Raw genomic sequence first — 23,549 nt, 5'->3', positions numbered from 1 at the left:
CTCAGGTCAGCAAGAGACGATCCATTTTTATCAGAAGCTTTATAGTAGCAATAATGCTAATATCCAGCACTTGGGCTCCACAATGTAGAGGAAATGGCATCGCCCAGCAGGTATGTGCTTACTGTTTACATGAACTTTATTTTCTCATTCTCTTCTGCCTAACCTTTCTGGTGTCTGCTTTTAACATTTTTTTAAGGGAGAAAAATTATTCTAATTGTAAAGAACCAAAGTGTGTGTGTGTTTGTATATGTGTGTGTGCCCACGTGCGAGGACAGATAGGTAACCACTGGTCTGTGCATGAACACAGAGCCCTTATCCACTCATCTCCCTTTGTGAAAGCAAATTTCTCCTTAGATATTCAGAGAAACGGTTTTAACCATCCCTTTGCCTAAGTCCTCAGTCTAAAAGATGCTGCCTAAGAAACAGCTTACAGAGATGGTATACCTTTTGGGTGGGTAGCTTAGACCTTTAAAAAAATGAATAAGCAAAGGTAAGCTGAAGGAGGTGGTCTAAGGAATGATAACTATTGTGTTATGTTGTGTTTCTTTCAGTATTGTGCTTTTTTCCTACCCCCAAGATGCATGACTTAATGCAAGAAAGCTTCATTCCCCTACTGAGTGAATATAATTATTCTTTGCAAATAACAACTTGCTCCTACTGAATTCATACATTAACTTTTTCTAGGTGGAAGGGAAAGGGTAGTGGGGATTTGGTAGCAACATTTAATTATAGCTTTCATATGATCCGAAGGATTGTTCTGCATAATTGGGAGGCTGTGTCTGCCTGTCTGACCCTCTCTCTCTCTTCACTCACTAAATTTAAACAATGCCTGACTAGTTAAGGCACATACCTTGTTTATTTGAGTATATTAAACATTCCTATGGGTGTTAACAGTCTATTCAGTGTCTCCTCATATTTTTAAAAAATACTTTTTGAGTCCTACTTGTTAGGGACAGATGCTATAGTTAGTTTATAGCAGTACTATTTATGCTTTCCTGGTCTGTCTGTCCAGAATGGCTGGGTCAGGACCTATAACACAACTGCCCACAAATTTGCCTAAGATTTAGCATTTGTGGAGCAGCCCAGTCTACAGTGATAAATTCTGTTATCACTCAGAGAGTATTAAACAGATCTGGGATTACCAAGCTGGGAAAAATAGTCTTTGTTTCTCTTCCCCTTTCTTGTAAAGCCCATGATAGTGACTTGTTTTCCTTGAGGTGTGTGAATTTTAAACTGTCGGTAAATGCTTTCCATTACTTATTTAAATACATTCAGAAATTCATATAATTTGGAAAGCCAGCATGAAGGGAGTTTATTTGGTTTGTTTCTGTTTGTTTTTAGGGGTACACTTTTTTTTTAGAATAGCCAATTTGTTTTCGGAGACAGGACCATCTCCAAATTTCATTAATTTTGCATTCTATAAATGAAAGCCACCTGTTATGCTGTAACATGCTAATTATGGAAGAGGACAATAATGAGGAAGAGCAGTATTTGAAATATGTGGGGGTTTTGCTAAGAATTTTTCTGCCCACATCTGTAGTGCTTATTTTTATATATGTATGTGTATACATGCATATATACTTCATATTTAATAATAGCACTTGGTGATATTAAAAAAATTTTAGATTCAAACTGAGGGCCATTATTATTTATTATTAACAATTTTTTAGAAGTTGTGGAAGAAAAGCTACTTTAAAAATCTCAGCTTGAACTAAAGCCTATATTTTGTGATTTTACAGTAAACTAGGTTGTCTCTTGCAGTTTGGGCAAATGACACACTCAACTTAGGGTTCACATTGTCAAAAGTCATCAGAAAATTAATGTGAATTAATTTTGTTTTACCTTGCAGGCAGAATAGCTAATTTTCTTTGATTTTGCTGAAACATTAGGTTCCATTGTATCATTATTTTTCCTTGAGGCCTACAGAAAATGAGTTTAGGTAGGGATATAAATACATTTATTTGAAAGTTCCCAATTTATTGGTATTTTCAGTGAAAATATATTGTTTTCCTGTGATTTGTGTACTTGAGACTAGCTCAGGTCCTGTCCATATTCTTTCCAGAGCAACATAGGTTTCTTTTAGCTTCGGTTACACTACATACAGGGGATTTTGATCATACAGATTTGGCAACAATAACCACTCCAGGATTGTGGCTACTACTTCTCGGAGGCTTTGCTGTTAAACACTGTGAGCCGTCAGTTCAGGGTCACCACATGGTTTTTAGATTTCTTCTTTCCCTTTTGAGGAATACAGAGCCATAACCAGTACCAAAGGTCTCCTATCATTCAATTTGGAAGCAATCAATAGATATTGAGTGAGACACTGCCTATGCTCAGAGCAATGTGTGGGGTAGTGTTAAATAAAAAAATGCTTGAGATCCGGGCCCAGCCCTGTCCTTGATTTAATTCCCGCTCTAGTGGGGATTCATCATTATTGGCAATAGATTCCTCCCTAGATTTTCTTTTATTCACAGATTTACTGGAGTCTATAATCCAGAGCCACTAATTACTTTGAGCTATTCCCTTTTGGTTTTTCAGAATCTTACTCTTCTTGGGTGGAAATAAAAATTTTAAAAAATTAAATTTAAAAAAAACTGCTGTACTCAAAAATCCATTTGATAGTTTTGGTGACCATGTTTTCTGAGCCAGGAAGAGTAACATAACCTCAGATGGAAGATTTTCTTGCTCTGTTTCTTGCAGGGAGCAGCAGTTAGGGAGAGAGCATTTGAATCCTGAAAGGTTAGAGGATTTAAGATATTGTAGTAGAGCAGTTTTTACCAGCCTTTGCTGGTTTGAAACCCCTCTTCTTTTCAGCATCTTTTAAAATTATATTCTGTTGACTCAAAGCTATTATGAATTCATTAACCATTTCATAAAAACAGGTTTATTTAAAATTACTGTAGATCATCTACCAACATCTAAAAACACTTACTTGTATTTAGAGAGACCTGTTTATTGCATCGTCTGTTCTTGCTGTACTGATGTGTGATTTATGAATGTGTGTGTGGCCATGACTATAGCTCTCACAGGAGAACTTGACCTGTGAGTTGCCCACTTTTTTTTCCTGTTATTACATTGTTCTCCCCACATAAGGAGTTTATGGTCATTCTGCCTACGTGGTGGGTGGGACTAATAACACTTGTAAGTCAATCTTGTATTATTATCTGGAAATAGTGACTTTCCTTTGCAGCTCAGAAAAGCCAGAGACAAGCATAGAACAGGCTTCTTAGGACTTAATCTCCACTCTTTTTTTTTTTTTTCCTGACCGGTAAGGGGGTCGTAACCCTCGGCATGGTATGGTCTGCACGACGCTCAGCCAGTGAGCGCACCCCAGCCACCCCTATATAGGAACCGAACCCACGGCCTCGGCACTCCCAGCACCGCACTCTCCGAAGTGAGCCGCGGGGCCGGCCCTTAATCTCCACTCTTAAGAAGACATAAATGGGGTGAATTACCACCCTCTTATCAAACAAGCATGTACTTTTATCAGTCCTGATGTAAGTTTGCTGACAGCTCATTGTATCAACTGTGTCCACATTGTCTTAGGGTGTGTGTGGGACAGTTATGGAAGCCATGCACATTCCCAGTTGGATTCTTAATCACCAGCATTTCTTCATGACTAATGATTACCATGGAGAAGGCACATGCTTCAGACCCAGGCTGGCACTTCAGCCCTCTTAGAAAGAGCTTTAGGCTTGGGATGAGAGTGGTACCTTATTTGCTGCACTTTCTGAGAGCAGCTCAGGGAGTTAGCAGTATTATCGTCAGAGTTCAGTATGCAAGGAAGCACAGCAAGCTACTGTCTCTTTCCAAATTTCAACCCAAGAGATGACTTAGTTTTCAGTGTTAATTCATGCTGTTGTAAAAATTTTTCAGATTGGAGATGTCCAAGCAGGGTTTGGCTTTTTTTATGTTTTTTTTTTTAAACACATGTCCCTTATACCCATTCAGTGGAAGAGATGGGTTGCCTGTCACTGCTCTGGCCCCATAGGGCCCTGCTGTTTGGCCTCTTGAGTTCTGTTAAATGGAGCACAGACAGCATGTGTCATAAAGGCTGCTTGGGAAGGGTGAAGAGCAAAATTAGTGTCCGTGGGTGGGCATGTGTTCTCATCACATCGCCAGAGAACTGCAGTGTGCAAAATCTGGCAGGAACTTGTTCCATAGAAAAATAAAACAGCCCCTTTTTTCTGCTTTAAGTAAAAAACGTCGCTAACCTTCATGTAAAAGAAATGGAACTGTTAGAAAATCCTCATGATTATGTGTGTGTGCATGTGTGTGTTTATGTGTATGTGTCTAATAATCTTTAAAAGTGAGGTTAAAATAGAAGAAATAAAAAGGGATGAATCATAAAAAGTATTTTCAGGGATTCTGTCGCTTGTGTTGTAAACATGGTGAGTGTTTTATTAGAATATAATTGTCTAAGGATTAGAGGAATTTGTTGGAGCCGACAACTAGGAGAAAATCTATTCTGTTCAACTTTCTTCTGTTCTTCTTTGAAGTGATTTGATTAGAAAAGCCATTTTTATCTCAGCAAAACCAATACTAAAGGAAATGTTTGTGTTTTTTATATGTGTGATTCACCTTATACCCCAAGGAACACAGCAAAGGCAACATTTACATTTATATTTGAAGCACAAGATCTTTCTTTCATAGTTCTCTTGAGAAGGTCTTACAGATTTGTTAATTGTTCCTCTTAGTATTGAAGAATAATTCTTAAAGGATAATTGTGATGTATGTAACTTGCACAATGGACATATGTTACTTTTATGATTAGGGAAAAGTTAATTTTTTTTTCAATAATGGTAATGTTTACTTCTTAAGGACTGCAGAAATGTTCCTTAGCTAAACCCAGTTTCTGAATATGGAGTCGTTTAGTATACATAATTCAAGTGGCCCCCCCTTTTTTTCTCAGTTTGTCTTTTTTAATTGTAAACAACACATAACATAAAATTTATTATCTTAACCATTTTTAAGTTTGTAGTAGTATTAACTATGTGCACATTGTTGTTGATCTCTAGAACTTTATTATCTTGCAAAACTGAAACTCTTAAAAAAAAGAGAGAAACAAACAAACAAAAAAGAACCTCTGTACCCATCAAACAAAACTCTCTTTCCCCTTCCCCCCAGCTCCTGGCAACCACCATTCTACTTTTCTGTTTCTGTGTCCTTGACTAGTTACATTTAGATACCATGTAAGTGGAATGAATCATATAATATTTGTCTTTTTGTTACTGGCTTATTTCACTTAGCACAGTGTCCTGAAGTTTCATCCATATTGTAGCATATGACAGGATTTCCTTCTTTTCTAAAGCTGAATGATATTCCATTGTACGTATATACCACATTTTGTTTATCCAGTCATTCCTTGACAGACATTTAGGTTGTTCTCACCTCTTGGCTTTTGTGAATAATGCTGCAGTAAACATGGGTATGAAATTAATTGTCTTTTGAGATAGGAGTTTCCTTACAATAAATGTTAAGGTTTATTCTCTTTATGCAAACACAAAAAAATACTGTCATGTCATATTGCCTCGTGTTTATCCTAGCCTCTTCAGTTTACACAAGAGCTTCCATATAGAAAATTGCTAGTACCATCAATTTTCAGTTGTGATGGCATATTCAGGGATGGTGACTTTCCTAGAAAACCAGAACAATAAAATGAGCTGGGAGTTGTTCCTCTTGACCAGCATTAAGTAGGGGGATATTTTATTCTTTCTTTCAATACTAAATGACATCCTTCAGTGATGGGTTTATAACAGTATAGCTTTAGGGTAGTGTAATGCATCTGGTCGGCCAGGCATAGTGCCACCTATAACTAAAGCTCTCTGGTGGAAGAAGTTGGCTGAGGCTACTTGGTTGTCCTGCCTTGGGCAGCGGTCTTTAGCCACCACTACATGCATAACTTAAAGCTTGATTGGGCTCCCTGCTGCAAGCATGTTGGTCATGGTCCCTGGGTAGCCACCCAGGATCTCAATTATTGGTGAAGATCATGAGTCTTAAAATAAAATGCCTTCTAGTGCTTTCACAAGCTGGTAGACTCGGGGAGGTGCAGATAGCTCTAGTGTTTCCTGGGGGTTCTTTTTGAATTGAGTACATCTAACTACAATGCTCCCCTACAAATGAAAAAAATATTTCAAGACATGTTAAAGCCATGAGCAAGCTTGGTAGCTAGTTAACCTATGCATTCTCCTTACCGCCCAGTTCTTTAATGTCGGGAAAGTAACTTAGGGAATTACTTGTACTGATCAAATCCTGTCTGTCTGTTGAGTCAACTAGTCAAGAATCCACTACATCATGATTATCCTATGAGTCTGACTATTGCCTTAATTGTTCACCAACAGTGACCCTAAAAGTTTCCCCAGTAACGCTTAATTTGTAATTTGTAAACCATAGTATTAATAGGGATACCATTGATGTATTTGCATTTAAACAAGTCATTTTGAGTTTGAGTACTTACTTGCTTTGCTTTTTGTTGGTCAGGTTGCTTGTGTAGGTTTAAAGATTTCTCACCAGTATTAGCAGATCATCAGGTTAGCTCTTTTTGGAGCCATTCAAGATCCAGTGGAGTCAAATTCCAGAGACCCCAGAATGAAGTCTAGCTCAGGATTTTTAAGAATTCTTCCTTGCTTACCTTTCTGCTCCTTTCTACCCCACCCCACACCGGGAAAGGAGAGCCCTTGGCCAAGACCCAGCAAGAGCTGAGTAGAACTGGCCATTCCCGCTGTGGTGGGGAAGGACAATTCTGTTAAGGAGACAGTAGGCAGTCGTAACATTTGGGAATATAACTGTATTTCAGGTGGTTTAGGAATTGATTAGGTTTTCATGTACTACTGGACTGAGAACCCTGTTGTTCACCATTTTATGTATTTCCTCTAAGGAAAATAACATTACAGTTGCAAACAACTGACTTACTTGAAAACTTTTGGACTGGAACTCATTTTGCACACTGAAGCAGCCTGGACCTAGCATGCAACTTGAAGTGCACAGAGTTGCTTTGTCAAAGGTCTAGAGAAATGTCCCTCCCCACTTCTAAGTTAAGCAATTGCTTCATCACCTTTTCCTGACATTTTCCCTTCTTCACTGTAGAGTTCGTCTTGAGTCAGCTGATAATGCATATAGGATAACTATTTGGGAGAAAAGGGGCAGATCTCTCCTCTCCTCTTCTTTGGCTTTATGTGGTCAATCAATGTGTCTTGAGGATTTTCCTTGGGAGGGCTAAAGAGAATCTTGTTTTTGTGGATATATAAACCCAGCTAGATGACTAGGTTGTACCTATTTTTTAACAAAGGATCTTATTAAACTTATTGAAACTCAATGTTCATCATTTTCTTACTTTTTCAACATACTTTGATAAACCAGTTTCACTCCTGAGAACTTTATAATTGCATAATAACACTTGCACTGAGAGAACATGTCTGTTAGTTTGTCGTGGTTTCAGGTCTTTGTGGTTTTAGGTTTTTTTCCTATTCGAAAGATGTTTTCGGTTGCATTTTACTGCTGAGAGTTTTCTGATCTGCTTTTGTAGGATATTTTAGTGGCTTAAGTTTGCTAAGCCCTCTGACTGTAAGGCCTTTTTATTTTTCTAACACAAAGTTTAAAAGGGGACCAAAGTTGAAAAGGGACCTCAAAAGTCATTTGGCCCCTACCCCTCATTTTACATATGAAGAAACTGAGGCCCAGTAGTAGAGTCTGGGGTGTCTCACCCAGTGTGAGCTGTGCAGTAAAGGTTAGGTCTCCTGACTTACGGCACTAGTTAAACTGACAGATCCAAAAAGGGACTGCTTCTGTTAGTAAGAAACTGCCAAGATGATAGGACTTCCTTGCCCACCCCCTCAGACTGTCATGTTTTCATGTAGCTGTGTCATTAGTGATACCTCTTCATTTCTCCTTATAGTTCCTTTCACACAATCAGTTTCCTATCTAGTAAATTTTAAGAGACCAGCAAGAATAACTTCTCTTATATCTTGGGGACTTTTGCCACAACACAGAGACCTTTTCAAAAAAAAGTGTGGGCAGAGTTGGTTACAAAGACTGGATCTTGGTCCCTAATGTCAGTGACCTTGAATAAGTCCCTTCTCCAGTCTGGATTTTAATTTCTCCTTCTGAGTGAGGGGTCCAGAGTGGATGGTTTCTACAATTCTTTCTAACTTAAGAGGTGTAACTAACCTGTGGCTCTTCGGGCCCACCTCCATTCCAGTCTCTTCTGGGGCAGTGAAGAGCAGCCCAGCATTCTTCTGGGAGAACAGAGGCTTGAGTATGCATTTCTTTCTTTCTTTCTTTCTGCGTGTGTTTAGCTTTCCAACTCTAATAAGAGAGGTGGCAGAATCCTAGGGGGGAAAGGGGCCAAATGATATAGTAATTCTTGCCATCTCAGAGAGCATGCATGTCCAGTGGATCCGCCAGGAGTATAAATACTGAGGCTCTTAAAAATCCTGTCATCCTATTGCTGCATGATATGCTGAATTTCCTTCCTCCCTGTGGGTTAAATTATCACCTCCTTTTGTTTGAGAACAGGTCTTACTAAGGACTAGCTTGAAAAGGATTTTGTAGGTTTATAATTTGGCATTAACATAGTTTGGTAAAGTTATTTCCTGACCTTTCTACCATGGTTTGCTTTTAGGGGACAGGCAGCAGCTAAAAATTGGAAACTGTGTCCTGGATTGCAGGAGGAGAAGTAACCAGACTTTTCAGTACTATTTTCAACATCTTGTAGATTTAGTACTGATCTCAGTCTAGAATATGACACTATAAATTCTCTCACTCTTCCTCCTTATGACAGTTTTCAAATGTTCAGAAAAGTGGAAAGAAGTATACTCAACACCCCCATGCCCACCGCCTCGTCTGCAATTAGCGTTTTGCTATTATTGCTTTATCACAAACATACCTATCCATTCATCTCCATGGTTTTTTAAAACTGCATTTTAAAGTAAGCTGCAGATATCAGTGCATTCCTCCCTAAACATTTCAGCATGTGGCTTATTAAGTACAGACAGTCCCTGACTTACCATACTTCAGCTTAGGATTGGGGGGCTTTACAAAGGTGTGAAAGCGACAGACATTCAGTAGAAGCCATACTTCGAATTTTGAATTTTGATCTTCTCCCAGGTTAGTGATCTTCGGATGCTGGGCAGCAGCAGCAAGGCGCAGCTGTTTAGGAGGGTAAACAGCTGATGTTCTACAGTATTCTATGTTGCCAGATGATTCTGCCCAACTGTAGGCTAATGTAAGTGTTCTGAGCACATTTAAGGTGGGCTAGACTAAGCTATGATATTGGGTAGGATAGGTGTATTAAATGCATTTTCTACTTAGAATATTTTCAGGTTATGATGGGTTTATCAGGACATAACCCCATCATAACTCGAGGAGCATCTGTACTCTTTTCTTTTGTTTTCTCCAATAATGAAAAAAAAAAGCAAACATATTCTGAGAAAGTCAGGCACAGAAGTTCAAGGGCTGCAGTTTAAAGCCCTGAATTGGAGATTATTAACTTTAAACAACTCCCTTTGCTGTTTGTGTTTTGAAGCACCAATTTTCCTATTACATGTACACTTTAATGTGGTGAGAGTTAGTTTTGCTTAGTAATCCAACATTTCCATTAGCTGGCCTTTAGGGTTTAAATGTAGATCGTAAATACCATTTTTGGAAGCGTATGTAAAACAGAGGGAAAGTCAAAGAAAATTATTGCTTTCGAATAAAAAGTAGGAGAAGAAAAGGTTCTTCAGCGGTGGGTTATTTTGTTTGTTTTAAGTTAGTAATCTTTTGATCATGATTAATTATGAACTCTGCTGATCTCCAGGCTCAGTAAAGCAGACAGACAATGAAAGTAAAATCTTAAACCTAGATTCAGACTTTGGCCTGTCACCTCCCAGGATCCCTTGTCCCCACTTTGTGCTGGGTAATCATCCTGAAACTCAGCCCTTTAGGATAGACCGTTTCAGTCTGTAAGAAGTGAATTTATTCTTTTTTCGTTTGAATAAAACAAATTTCATTTTTCAAAGTAGTTTACTTATGTCAAAGTTGTTCATGTTTAGGTGGTTTTTGACAAAAACCATCTCTAGTAGATGCCTTAAATGTTAATGAACTGTTAACAATAAAATCTTCCCATAATTTCCTAAAGTGTTTTAACTAACCATAAAATATCCATGTTAACATTTAGAGAAGCTGTGTATAATGTTATAATAGATTTAGCATTACAGTAAAACACACATATACATGTCTATATTTATCTTATTACCTGTAACAATCTATAGCAGATAGGATTCCTGGATGTTACAGGAAAAAAGGAAGGAGGTGGGAGGCAGACATGAGGACATGGCCAGTTGGGTTTGGAAGCCTTGTCTGCTATAGAGAATTGCCCTGGAAGGAAGGCCCTAAATCTGAATTATCCACCCTATCCCCATATAATCCTCACCTTATTTAAAAGTAATTTTAAATGCTTTCCAGAGCCTACTATCAAGGCAGTTTACCCACTGATACTTGACTGATGCGGATACAGAGGTCCTAACTGGTTGACCCGGAATGCCACCAAGGGTTTAAGAGGAATATATATGCCTAGCAGTCTCCAGTTCCCTGTTCCCCCAGGATGGGAAAATTAGGATTTCTGCTACTAATAAGGATTAGAGCAAAGAGTTTTCAGATTTCAAGAAAAAGTTGTTACTTTCTTTGCTGATTGTGCAGTCCTCACAATCATCAAACTACCATGCCCATCCTGCCCCGCCTGTCCAGGCTTTCCTTCTCACTGGGTGCACTGCCCACCTCAAGAGGTACTTGCTCAGGAAAGTTATACTGACACGGGGAGTTCCCAAAGAACCATTTTTTAAAAAATTTGCCTTAGACACAACTTCTAAAATTGACTCTTTGGGTGCCAAAGCTAAGATTTACTTCAGTGAAGGAGCTGGCTGGTTAGTTCAGTCAGTTAGAGCGTGGTGATCATAACACCAAGGTCCAGGTTCCATCCCTGTACCGGCCAGCTGGCCCCCCCCAAAAAAAGATTTATTTCAAGGAACACATCATTGCTTCTGTTTAAAACTGCCCCATGTTATTCTTTTCAGTTGTGCCTTAGCAGAACAGCTGTAATGCCTTTATCTTTATTGTGTGCCAATTATAAGTGACCAGTCATCATGGATATCATGTATTTAGTATTCCTGAGGTTTCTGAATTTAAGTGCTGAATTTAAATGTTGGTAGGAAAGGTTTTGTTGTTTTAAAAATAACTGTAGCTCCGTGCTTAAGACATTTTTGATATATTAAATACGTAAAATCAAAAGATTTTTATTAAAGACTTAGAAAAAAAAATGAGAGCAGTATAGGTAGAACCCAGCTGAATCACTCATTTCCTGTGCAGGGTTTACGCTTGTTCAAACTACAGGAGGTAAATGCTTAAAGGTTAAGTTAAAAATTGCGTTTTAAACACAGTACAGTGGAGTGAATCTAATATAACTTTGCAAACCTTGCTGAAAAGGAGTCCAGAAAACCAGCATCTTATGAGGAAATATCCGGCATCCCTGGGCATTGCCATGCCATGGACATCACTACCTTCTGCTCACAATCCATGCAGATTTACCCCTAGACTTTACCCCTAGGGGCTCTCTCTCTGAGGAGATAACAGGGGCCACCATTTGCTTCGACTTGCCTCAGCTGCAGTATGTTTTTCGAGCTCACTAGAATAGTCAGTCCGTGCTTCCAGGCTGCTGGGATGTCAGCGCATCCCACTCTGTCTGTGCTTTTCCCCAGCTATTTCTTCAGAGGCCTCTTAAGCCTCTGTAAAGCTTCCGTGTTTAACTTCCAGCCCTGATCTTTGTTCCTTTGTGTCTTTGCTTCATTTCCTTTTCTTGTCCATTATGGGTCACAAGACACAGCAGCAAAGAAAGAGGGAGAGACCAGACTGGAGAACGGCATACTGCCTGCTGCACCAGCTTGGGACAGCCCAGCAGAGTGTCCGTCCCACTCCCAAGGATGTCTGCAGGGCATGTGCCTCAGCACCCCTGTGGGAGAGAATGTGCCCGAATGTGCACCGCACGTGCTGCTGTGGCTCTTGTGATCTGACAGTGTAAGGTAGCACTCGGAGATTAGAAAATATAGAGGCACATAGTGTGCTAAATCAGCACTGTGTATTAAACAAGATATAGGCATATATTTTGTATCAGAATCATGAATTTCACTAGGAAAATTAAAACTCTAGAGGCCCATGTCTAATAAACTGTGACTTGCTAGGATTGCTTCTGAAGAATAATTTATAAATGATTAAATTTAATCATTCATATTTCAAATATCAACTGTGCTACCAGTGTCCTTCATGAAACAGGGAAAACGGCCCCTCCTAATACGAGCACTAGAAAATGGTGTGTGAGTAAGTAGGTTTATTTATATGCTTCAGTGTAGCTAGGTAGCATCAACAACAACGATGCTGGGCTTGGGTGTGTCCCTTACCCCCACCTCCAAGGGTAGAACTTAGACACAGAGGGCACTAGTGACCTTGAAAAACAGCAGAACTTACTGGCTTTTGGCTCAAGACTAAAAGGGGCATTCCCAAAACTTTTCCTAGTGGCTTCACTCAGATTCTGAGCGCAACACAGCGTGAAGGAGGAAAACCTAGTCACACTCCCTCTGGAGCTCTCACAGTATGGTTAGGACCCCTGGTTTTCAGACTAGTTGGTTCCTGGATGGAGGTTAGATCCCTAGTCATTGAAAGGCATCTGCAACCCCCCCTCCCCACCCCACCACCTTTTAGGTATCATGTTATGAATTGGAGTTCTATTCCTAAAAACTCATTTCATGCCATTTAAAAAATACCTAAATTGTTAATGAAGATAAAACATATCAAAGCTATGTTGTAATCTTGCATGGTGGCGGGGGATGTTACTCTGCATGGGCAAGATTAGCTGCAGCATCTCAGCAAAACACGGACACAATGAAGATCAGATGAAGAGCATCCTTTCTTCTGCCGGTAAATCTGGTCACTGGCATAGTGCCCTGGCACTGAGTTAAAATTCAGGTGTTGGTACCTATTCAAGTACGTGGATTCTTTTAGTAACGGATACCAGGGTAAGGCAGTTTTGGAGATGCCTCTCCGTCAAGTGTATTTCGTGGCTGATTTCACTGATGTTAAGTAACTGTGGGGAAGCCTTTTCTTAAGTGATCTTAGCTCACTTTTCAGCTTCCTCCCCATCTCTCAAGTCATGCAAACCAATGCTCTCTATGAAGCAAACGTTTAATGTTCAGAAAATTCCTTCTCTGCTTCACAATGTGTGCTCATCAGTGTTCATGAGGAGAGCTGGTGCCTTTGCCAGAATTGGCCACTGCCAGATCTGGCATCTTTGCGGTCAAGTCTTTCTACCGTAGGAATTAGTGGGCTTTACTTAACACTGTTTTCTGTAGTGGACTAACCTAACCAAACAAACAGTACACATTCTGGTAGTTAATATAGAGGCCTTATTTCCTGTGACATTAAGCATCAGAGCAAATGTTCTACCTCTGTGGCTTGCACAGAGCAGAAAATCATGATACCCCATGCATACAACTACATTATGTATAATGTTCCTCACCCATACGGTTCAGAATATATAAATTTCTAAAGCCAGGGCAATCCACTTTTTAAAAATTCTTAAGTAGTTGATACTTAAAATGAACACCCACAAAATCACCACTGACTTAACAAATAGAATATAGCCAATACCTTTGGCTTCTCAACACATTTGCTTCTGCTGAAATATTTTGTTGATTCCTTTTAAGAAGACCACTAGACATATATATATGTCCACATATATATACACATATATCTTACACACACACATAATATTTTTACATGTTTAATTCGATGAAATCAAAGAGGCTTTGTAAATCTGTGGGCACAAGGAAGGCTGGGGGGCAGGGATGTGATTAAAATAAAATGAGTGTGCTCAGCTCCCTGGGAGAAGGTGGTGTTATATTTGGCTCAGCTGGAGTCTGGGAGTTGGGCTGGAGAGGCTGGGATCTTGGCTAATCCTTCTCAAAGTCTGGTGAAGTGGAGAAGAGTGGAAAAGAGTCTGGGAGGAAGTGAATCTAATGTTTAGCTAATGGAGAGATAAAGGGGCATGTAATCAGATAAGGGCTGAGAAGTATTTATGGGAGATGTAAAAGTTCCAGTCTCCATCCTTTAAAGAAACCGAGGGGGGCGGGTAGGATCAGAGGGCCTGTTCACAGATGGCAGGCAGAGTATTTTCCTCTACAGGTGTGCCTACAATGTACTATCAAACCTGGTTTTGATAAATCTGACTTCTATTGATAATTGTTGGAGGTCCGTTTCAGATTTTCCCCTGCTATGAAGGGCCTGACAGCTTCCCTGCCCCTCCACTCTCTGACAGCTGAAAAATGCAGGCAGTCTGGAAACCCACTCCTCAGTGGCCTGGGAGGTTGGTGTTTAAGGGACCTGTTTTTGTAATCAAAGTCAGCCTTTCAGCAAAAATAAGGATGGCTACAGCTCATCAAACATCTCTGGATCTGGCACTTGACCTTTATCACTGCTTTTAACCAGCAGGGTAGATCGTCTCTTCATTTTGCAAAGGAAGAAACTGAAGCTCACAAAGAGATTTCTTCAGTTACTGAGAAGGTTGGGCACCTCTGAGCTGTGTGGCTCTGAAATACACATTCTTCACAGGACACAGCACTACCTTGTCAGCATTTTCTACAATTCCTTTGTTTGCTTCTGTAACGAGGCTCAGACAGGGTTTGCTTTGAATCTGAAGTAAACTTAAATTACAAGAACTTAGAACGTAAATGCCTGAGATCTAAAACTTTTATTTGGGGGAGTGCTAATCTAGTTTTGAAATGTTTTTTTTTTCTTTGCCTTGCTATCCTGCCATAGGATGTCACCTGCCTCTTTTGCATATTGAATGATCACAAGAAAGTCCTGTTTTTACAAATATAAGTCCACATGTTGGAAACACAAATCTTTTTCCTTAAAGAAACTACATTTAAATGGAAGATCCCAGTTCAATCAGTTTTATTCATAACACACCTAAAGAATATGGTGTTGTCTGAGTGGTGGCAGTCAAACACCATTTGTAATGACATTCACTGGAGCAATTGAGCTCAAGTTCAGAGACTGGGGCTCCACTCAATTGGTGTTTGGACCCACGTCTGGAAGTTCACCAGATCCTCACCAGTATACTGGTGCAGCAGTTGCCAATTCAGAAGCTTTTTTGTTGTTGTTATTTTTGACAATGATAGCATGTTTTGAAATTTTTTCCAAGGTGTACCAGCAGCATTTTCCTTTGCACATTTGAAAGGCCTTGCCCTTCCTGCTCCATCTGCCCCCCCACCAAAAAACCAAAAAAAAAAAAAAAAAAAAACCCTCCACATCTGTTTTAAACAGATATTGTTTAATTCTTTCCAGAAAGGGGGGGAGGGAAAGTGAGAAGGGAGTTTTCCTTTTTTATACGTTTTTGGTATTAGGGTTCATTGTCATTTCTGTTCTGGATGGGGTAAAGTGCCTGAGTAATGCAAATACACTACAGATAGGAAGCTCTTGGCATGTGGCCATGCAGCTGGATTATCCAGACATCCCTCGCAGCTTTTAGTGCAACGCCTTATCCCCTGCCTTGTTTTAAATAGCCAGATGCCTCAGCTAATTCTGCCTGACGGGGTTGTTGCCAGAGGAGACTGAGGGGGCTTCTGCTCCCCCACAAACCCCTCTGCCCCTCATCCCCCATCACCAAAAAGCCTGTGCCCTCAGGAAGGCACTTGACAGGAGGAATCAAGGCAGGAAGGATGCTGCAGAACACAAAGGCCAGTTAACAGCCATTATAGTCTGGAAGCAGAGAAGTAGGGTATTTCTTAAAATCACTAATAAATGAGTACTTTTTGGAAATAAGTTCATGGCACTAACATAAGTAATGCAAAGTTCCCTTTTCCACGTTTGCTTAATCCCCTCAAAAGAAGGGAAAACAGCACACAGCTGAAACAAAAACAGTAAAAGCATGTTTTAACAAGAGGTGTGTGTAGTTTTTTTACCTTGGCCATTTCATCCTGAGATAACCCCACAGTACACTCAGAAGATTTGAGAAAGCTATGTTGCACACTGGAGAATTACAAATCCTGGGACCCCTAGTTTTTCTGAAATAAACAGGGTGTAGGAAAAAAGGCATGCTATTCTCCAGAATTGTTTGTATGCATCTAATCAAAATAAATGTTATAAAGTGTTCTTAATCAGTTTCTAGGATCTAAAGAAATAAGCATGTCAGATCCTGAGATGAATGGACTAGTGATACATCTGCATGTGCAACCTGTGATTTATATTCAGTTTTCCTATTAATGAAATCTTTACTGTTACCCCAGTTAAGCTATTGTGGTTCATAAGCAACTGAGTATTGGACACTTTATATTTTTACAGGGATTCTGTTAACTACAAATAATTTTTTAAAAACCTGTTCATATTGTGTATTTAACCCATTCATTCCACAACGTATTACATATAAGACTCTGTCCTAGACTCAGGATATAGCAGTGAACAAAAAGGGCAAAGTCCCTGCTTCCCTGCTCTGGTGGAGTTGGCACTCTAGTATGCAAAGAGATAAGTTATGGGGAAGTGTTGATTTAGTTGCATGTAGAAAGACAAAGCAGGGCAAGATGATTTATGAGGGGTGGAGGATGCTGTGCTGCTTTATATAGAGTGGACAGGGAAGTCTTCTCTGGTGAAACAACCTTGGGCAGAGACCTGAATGAAATAAGAAAATGAGCCTCATTGGCATTTGGAGAGAATGGTTTTCAGTAGAAGAAACAGCAAGTGCAGAGGCTCTGAGGTAGGAGTGTGCTTACTGTAGAGGGTTATCAGGGAGGCCACTGGGGACTGAAGAGGAATGAGCAACGAGAGTAGGATAAGGGCCAGGTTTTGACTTCTACTCAGAGTAATATAGTGAACTGCTGGAGGGTTTGTCTGAGTAGAGTGTCATCATCTGACTTGCTTTCTGTTTTCTGGGAGTGTTGGGCAAATGTGGAAGTAGGATGCCAATTGAGAGGCTGTTGCAGTAATCTCGGTGGAAGTGATGGAAGCTGGATTGGGTCAGTTTCAATGGAGGTGGTAAAAAGTGGATTCTGGATATGAAGGGAGAATCGGAAGGATGGGAAGGTGTTGGGAATCAAGAATTTCAATCTGAAATATGTTGATTGAGATGTCCATTAGACGCCAAAGCAGAAATCACATAGGCAGTTGGTTTTACTGGTCTGAAGCTTGGGGAAGAGGCCTGGGTGGAAATGTGAATTTGGGTGCTGTCAGTATATAGAAGGTATTTAAGTGGAGGAGTTGGCCCTCGCTTGGATCGTGGGTGGCTTAGACAGTTGCAGGAGGAAAGGCAAAGAGAGTCCTGGTACAAACTGGAGGCATAGTGGTGGGTGCAGGAGCAAGGTCTCTTCTGATTGTGTCTCTTTTCTCAGTAAAATTAAAGCAAGCTTATCCATCATTTGAGAGCAAGGGGGTAGGAGGCCATGTGAAATAGTCTTCTTGGGAACAGATAAGGGAAATGTAGCAGGATGCTGGATGGCACTTTAGGACCTACTTGAGGTTAATGGTCATGACTTTAAAATGAGGTCTATGAGTATAGTAGGGTGGGGTTTAGCCCCCTCACCAGGTTCAGCAGCCTGGGTGGGGTCGTGGAGCAGGAAAATGGTAGGATTTAACCAAGTTGGGGTCGTGCCAGGCAATTAAATGAGGAAAGAGAGAGCAGAAGCATTAAGGCTGTGTGCAAAGGAGTGCTGTGATAAACTATGCAACTTAAGTTGGGTAGAGAATCAAGTGAGGCCATGGGAGGTCTGGGGAACAGGGTAAAGGTGGTCGGAACGACAGATCATTGGCCCTAGTCTGGTGAAGAATTTTTGAAGTCTGGAGGCAAGGAGCTGCAAAGTTAGGAGGTGGCGGTTGGAGAGCAGGATTCTTAAAAGTGCAGCATGGAGGTGATGCAGATATTGGTGATGGCAAGGTCAAGGGTGGCTAACTTTGCGTGTAAGACAAAGGCATTACAGGGGAAGAGTCCCAGAAACTGAGAGGCCAAGGAATTGGAAGAGTCTTCAGAGTTCATAATGAAATGAACAGGAATCACGGCAGGGATCATGGTGGAGAGATGGAGGGACAGTGAGCCTGGTTGCTAAGGTCTTCAGGGAATGAGGTGGAGTGACCGAGAAGTCTGTAGAAGATTGAAGAAGGGTTGTGGGGGCATGGTCAGGTGTGTGAGCTTCAGAGGACCTGCAGAGAGGGTGAATAGTCTGCATTCGTGGTGAGTACACTCCCCCACATCTAGGCTCAGCAGGGAGCAACGTGGGAGAGAGAAAGCAGCCCTGTGAGAATGGGCCACAGAGGCTCAGCTGAGGACACATTTTCACTCAGGTTAGGAAAGTGAAAGGAACTTGTATGAGGTATCCAGAGTAGTCAGATTCACAGGGACAGAAAGTAGAATGATGGTTGCCAGGGGCTGAGAGTGGAGGGAGCAGAGAATAGGGAGTTAGTGTTTAATGGATACAGAGTTTCAGTTTGTGACAATGAAAAGGTTCTGCAGATAGATGGTGGTGATAGCTGCGCAACAGTGGGAATGCACTTAATACCACTGGGCTGCACACTTCAGATGGGTAAGATGGTAAATTTTATGTCACGTGTATTTTACCACATTAAAAAAAAAATGAAAGGAATGGGCAGAGGAGGGAAGAGGAAGTGAGGGGGGTGTTGGACCTTGAGTTGGGGGAGAGCGGTGGCGGGGGAGTTGGGTCACAGGAGAGGGTGAGTCATGGAAAGTCTGGGTGGCTTTCCCTTTGTGGGTGAGTGAGGTGAGCAGGGTTGTGGGACAGAGGGACTGTCTGCATGGTTTCCAGCCAATCGTGGTGGTCAGGCTCTGAGCGCTGGGGCTGGGGAATGGCCTTCCTTGAGGCCCAAGGAACAAGCGATTTCAGTTCTCCAGGTTCTTCAGGTCTTCGGTTTCTGCATCTCTGTTCCCCTAGAATTTGGCTCAGCGCCTGGTGTGTACAAGGTGTGAATATATGTTTGAATGAGAGAAAAATGAATTCTATCCAAAGAAAGAAAACAACAAGTGAGAATTTAATGGCCTTGTTGAAAATCCAAATAAATTTCCCAAAAAAGTGATAAAGAATGAAAATAAGTTAGAGTTGGTCTCTGGAGGAGAAAGAGGATTTTTGGGAAATGTGCCAAAGAACTTATTGCGAAATTGAAGTATTAGAGTGGGAAAAAAATAAAATCATAAGCAGAAGGCTACAATGTGTAAAGGGTTATTTGAATCGAAATATTCTCCCACCTATATAAATTATGGTGAATTTGTGATTTGGAAGTAGATTATCCTATTCTTTGCTAAATAAGAAGATTACTAGCTTTATAGAATATTAAGACTTTGTCATTCATTGTAAACTAATTTTAAGGCGTTAAAATTAGTTAACCATAATACCCTCTTAATAGGTTTGTCTTCCTGACTTGTAGATAACAAATTATAGAGATCAGCTACAGCTCTTTCATTTTATTAGTAATGCTTACACCAGAAACTGGAGAACATGACTGCATACATCTTCAAAGACTCATAAATATTTTTAAATTAGGTATCTTGTTTTAAATATACTTTTTAAATTAGGTATCTTTTTAAAAATATACTTTTATATTGAGTTGAAGTACTTTTTTTCTTTTTTCCCTAAAAGTTGAGATGGGTTACCTTTTAAGGTTGTCACCAGGCATAGATTTTCTCTTGACAAGTCCAGCAAAGTGCTGGCCGGTGGTCCCCTTGCATTGTGAAACATGTTCTGCAGCTGCCAGACCATTGTCATGCCCCGTTCTTCTTGTTGTTGTCGTTTTAGTGACAGCTATATTGTGCGTGTCAAGGCTGTGGTTATGACCAGAGATGACTCCAGCGGGGGATGGTTCCCACAGGAAGGAGGCGGGATCAGTCGCGTCGGGGTCTGTAAAGTCATGCACCCTGAAGGCAATGGACGAAGCGGCTTTCTCATCCATGGTGAACGACAGAAAGACAAACTGGTAATGGCAGACATACAACGCATGGGTTAAATTAGCAGCCACTGATTTCTTTACATTATATCATAGCCCACTTCCCTTAGGAATTTTTTTTTTTACTTCAAACTCCTATGATAGCTTCAAAAGTTAGAACTTGAGCTGGTGCCAAATTGCAAAATATAACCCTCCCTTTCCAGCAAAATCTCTTGACTGTGTAACTCAGATGCTTAGGAGTATATTTGGCTGTCTTGTTTGTGTCTTTGATTAATGAAGATGTCTTTCTGTCATTGTAGAAGGGATTCTGTGTTCTTTAGTATTATGAGTCACATTGTACTGAGCTTCATAGTTTTAAAAATGTAGGGTTTATTCAGTGGAGCATGCCATTGAGGTTTGGATGGCAGAATGTAAAATGCAAAGGCCTAGTGTCATCTGACATTTGGCTACTTCTAAATAAATGTTTATCGGGCCGAGCCCGTGGCGCACTTGGTAGAGTGAGGCGCTGGGAGCGCTGCGACGCTCCCGCCGCGGGTTCGGATCCTATATAGGACTGGCCGGTGCACTCACTGGCTGAGTGCCGGTCACGAAAAGGACAAAAAAAAAAAATAAAAATAAAAAAATAAATAAATGTTTATCTAAAAGGTAGTGTAGCTTTTATTTCATGAGCTAGTGAATAAGAAAACATGTTTGGAAAAAGTAAGTAACAAAAAGTAGTGGTATCACACTCCTATAAATAATTATACATGCTTATAAGTAAAAACTTTGGAGAATAATCATTATCTCACAAGGGTGGGGAGATTCACACTTCACAACATACAGTCTCATGAAAGAATTTGAGTTCGGTTCTATTATGAAGGAATCTATGATAGGAAGGAAAATTGAGTGTTCAAATCTATTTTAAATTCATGGCCCTAAACATGGAAGAACCTTACCTCCAGTCTGTATTTGATCAGGGAATGTATACTCAAAAGCCGATAGACGATTCAAAATGTGCAGGATTTACAGATCTCACAGAGGAAATGCAAAGACACTGCAAGAATACATCAGGGTTACACTTGAGACTCTTCACAGTAGCATCTGTTGAGTTTTATTTGTTAAGTGTACAAATTTAGTCTTCATTTGCAACCACTTCTTACAGTTTAAAAAAGTTACAAAATAGGTAAAACAGAACAATTTGTTAATGTTATATGTGGATTAACAGAAATGCTATTTTCACACTTGATTCATTCCTGAAAACTTAAAGGGAGAATACGGCTAATGTTAAGAATATCTATTCAGGAATTTCCCTACATAATAGTCAAATAATTAAAATATTCCTGCTTATAGCATTTTTGCAATAAAGGCAATGTAACCACACTACCAGTAAAAAGTAAAATAACTACTGTCTATCTAGCATTGACCATGTGCTATGTACGATGCTAGCCTTTTGGTTAGGTTGTTTCACTGTATCCTTACAGCAGCCTGTATAATTATAATTGAAGAAATTAAGATTCAGAAACATTCCTTATTCTTGGTGACCCATTTGTGAGGCTGGAACCACGATTTGTGACCCTGTCACTCTGACTTCAAAACTGAATCAGAGTCACTTTATCCCTTTGATATAGTTCTTTTATAAGAAATTTTCCACATTGCTGATATCAGTCAGATGTCCCTTTGTTCATTTGACCATCTTCTTAGTATCATATATTAAAGCATCCACCACCCCCACCACCCCACATATTATGAATAGACACCTACCTGTATTTTTCACATTTATTATTTTTTTCAGAACACTTTGGGGAGTCAGCTTTTCATGATGTTCGATACATATACAAGCGGGTGCTATTAGCATGTATGAAAATTTCCTTTAACACATTGAGGGTCATATATTTTAAATCTCTACCAGTTTGAAAGAGTAACAGTGGCATCTTATTATCGCTTACTAATGAGATCAAATGTTTTTCTGTTTGTTAAATGGTTGTAACTCTAAATTATCTGTTACTGTCCTTTGCATATTTATCTATTGAGGTCTTATTTTTCTCCCTCGTATGTATGCCGACTTGTATAATAAAAATACTAATCTTCATCTGTCATATTTGCTGCAAATATAGTTTTATAATCTGTTGCCTTTTTATTTTAGTTCTTTTTCTACAAAATTTTGATAGAAAATGTCTTTTTTACTTTCCTTTTTAATTTTTATAGTTATTCTGTATTAGCAAATTATCTGAAGGGTTATATATTTTTAGAGATATTTTTTCCTGGTATTTCTGTGGTTGGTAATAGAATATTTCAACCTAAAATGGACCTGTTGTCTAATTCAGTCCTTTAATTTTACAAATACATTTCTGAACTTGTGTCTTCCAATGACTTATACATAGTAATTGCAAATTTTTATCATTTTGTTCAAGGCCCTTTATATAAATAATTTCACTTAAATTCCTGCAACACCCTGAAGGAAGAAATTATTCCCACATCGTGCTGGGGAAACTCAGTTCTCCAAGAAGTGGTCCACATCCTCAGTCTGGGACATGCAGTCCCTGGCAGAGTCAGCATGGGGACTTATTTCTTTGCAAAGCCAAAGACCAGTGCCTTCATACTAATTCTACATCTTAATAGGGCAATGCCAGTCCTCTCTCCACCCCACGGAGTTGTGGACCAGCTTCTGTTGTTTGTTGCTATTGTACAACAGGATCATGCTACCCTACAAGTGTGCTTCTTCCCCTTGCCCAACATGTTTCTCATCCCTCCATCTCTTTCTGTCCCCTTTACATTCCCCAACTACACACTTCTGGGCTTTTATATGTACTAGTACTTAAATCACACACCCAGTTATACTTCTGTATCTTCCCATTCTTCACCTTGCCTGTTTTCACACTCTGTGGGAAATTCTTTGTTCCTGTACTCAGTGGTACTCAGCCCCTCCCCATGTCCCGTCTCCACAACACACACATACACACACCCCTTTGGAGAGGCAGTGACTCCTTCATTGGCCTGTCAAGCTTCCGTAATACAGTACTTGTGCCCACTGGAGGGTATGAGCCCACGTGGGAGCTCTGCAAATGGGGCTGTTGAGAGAAGCCCCCTCTAAAAGGTGGAGTAGCAAGGAGAGGGGGGAGGTAATTTTGGGGATATGATGGATGGGTGGTAGAGTTCCCAGTATTCCAACTACGGCATGAAGTGCTCTTTCTGATGGAAAAACTACTGACAGCACTTTCTAGCATAGTGCAGTTCGATAATTCAGCACATTGTGGGGTTGTTTTTCTTTTAAAATTACGTATTGAGTCCTGTGAATTTCATTACCATTGTTTCTGTGAGGAAAGTCTGTGTTCCAGATATCCATTTCACAAGTAGTTATTCAGATAATTTGACACATTTCATTCTACAATATCAAAACACTGTATTTCTTAATATCACCACTGATGTCATTAGAAAAGTCTTTAAATATTGGGAAGCTGTCCAGATTTCAAACTTTCACTTGAAATATATTAGGATGCAAATTTCAGCATTGTCTGTAAAAGTGACCTATTACAAATTACCTAAGTACCCATTATTAGTAGGGAAATGGTTGAATAAATCTGATACAGTCATACTGAGAAATATTA

The 23,549-nt window shown here is 40.0% G+C and overlaps 1 protein-coding gene across 2 annotated transcripts in view; it reads left to right on the top strand.

The window, feature by feature from the left end:
* SPRED2 (sprouty related EVH1 domain containing 2) overlaps positions 1 to 23,549 on the top strand; it is a 111,433-nt gene that overhangs the window by 58,433 nt on the left and 29,451 nt on the right. For both annotated transcript variants that reach the window (XM_063078318.1, XM_063078319.1), the window contains exon 3: positions 19,818 to 19,995. In XM_063078318.1, the coding sequence (XP_062934388.1) occupies positions 19,818 to 19,995 (178 nt within the window). The remainder of the gene's footprint in view (positions 1 to 19,817; positions 19,996 to 23,549) is intronic.

The sequence above is a fragment of the Cynocephalus volans genome, chromosome 14, assembly GCF_027409185.1.
Source record: "Cynocephalus volans isolate mCynVol1 chromosome 14, mCynVol1.pri, whole genome shotgun sequence".
Taxonomy (NCBI): domain Eukaryota; kingdom Metazoa; phylum Chordata; class Mammalia; order Dermoptera; family Cynocephalidae; genus Cynocephalus; species Cynocephalus volans.
The sequence above is the reverse complement of the archived record's forward strand: the minus strand, read 5'-3'. Positions and strand labels throughout refer to the sequence as shown.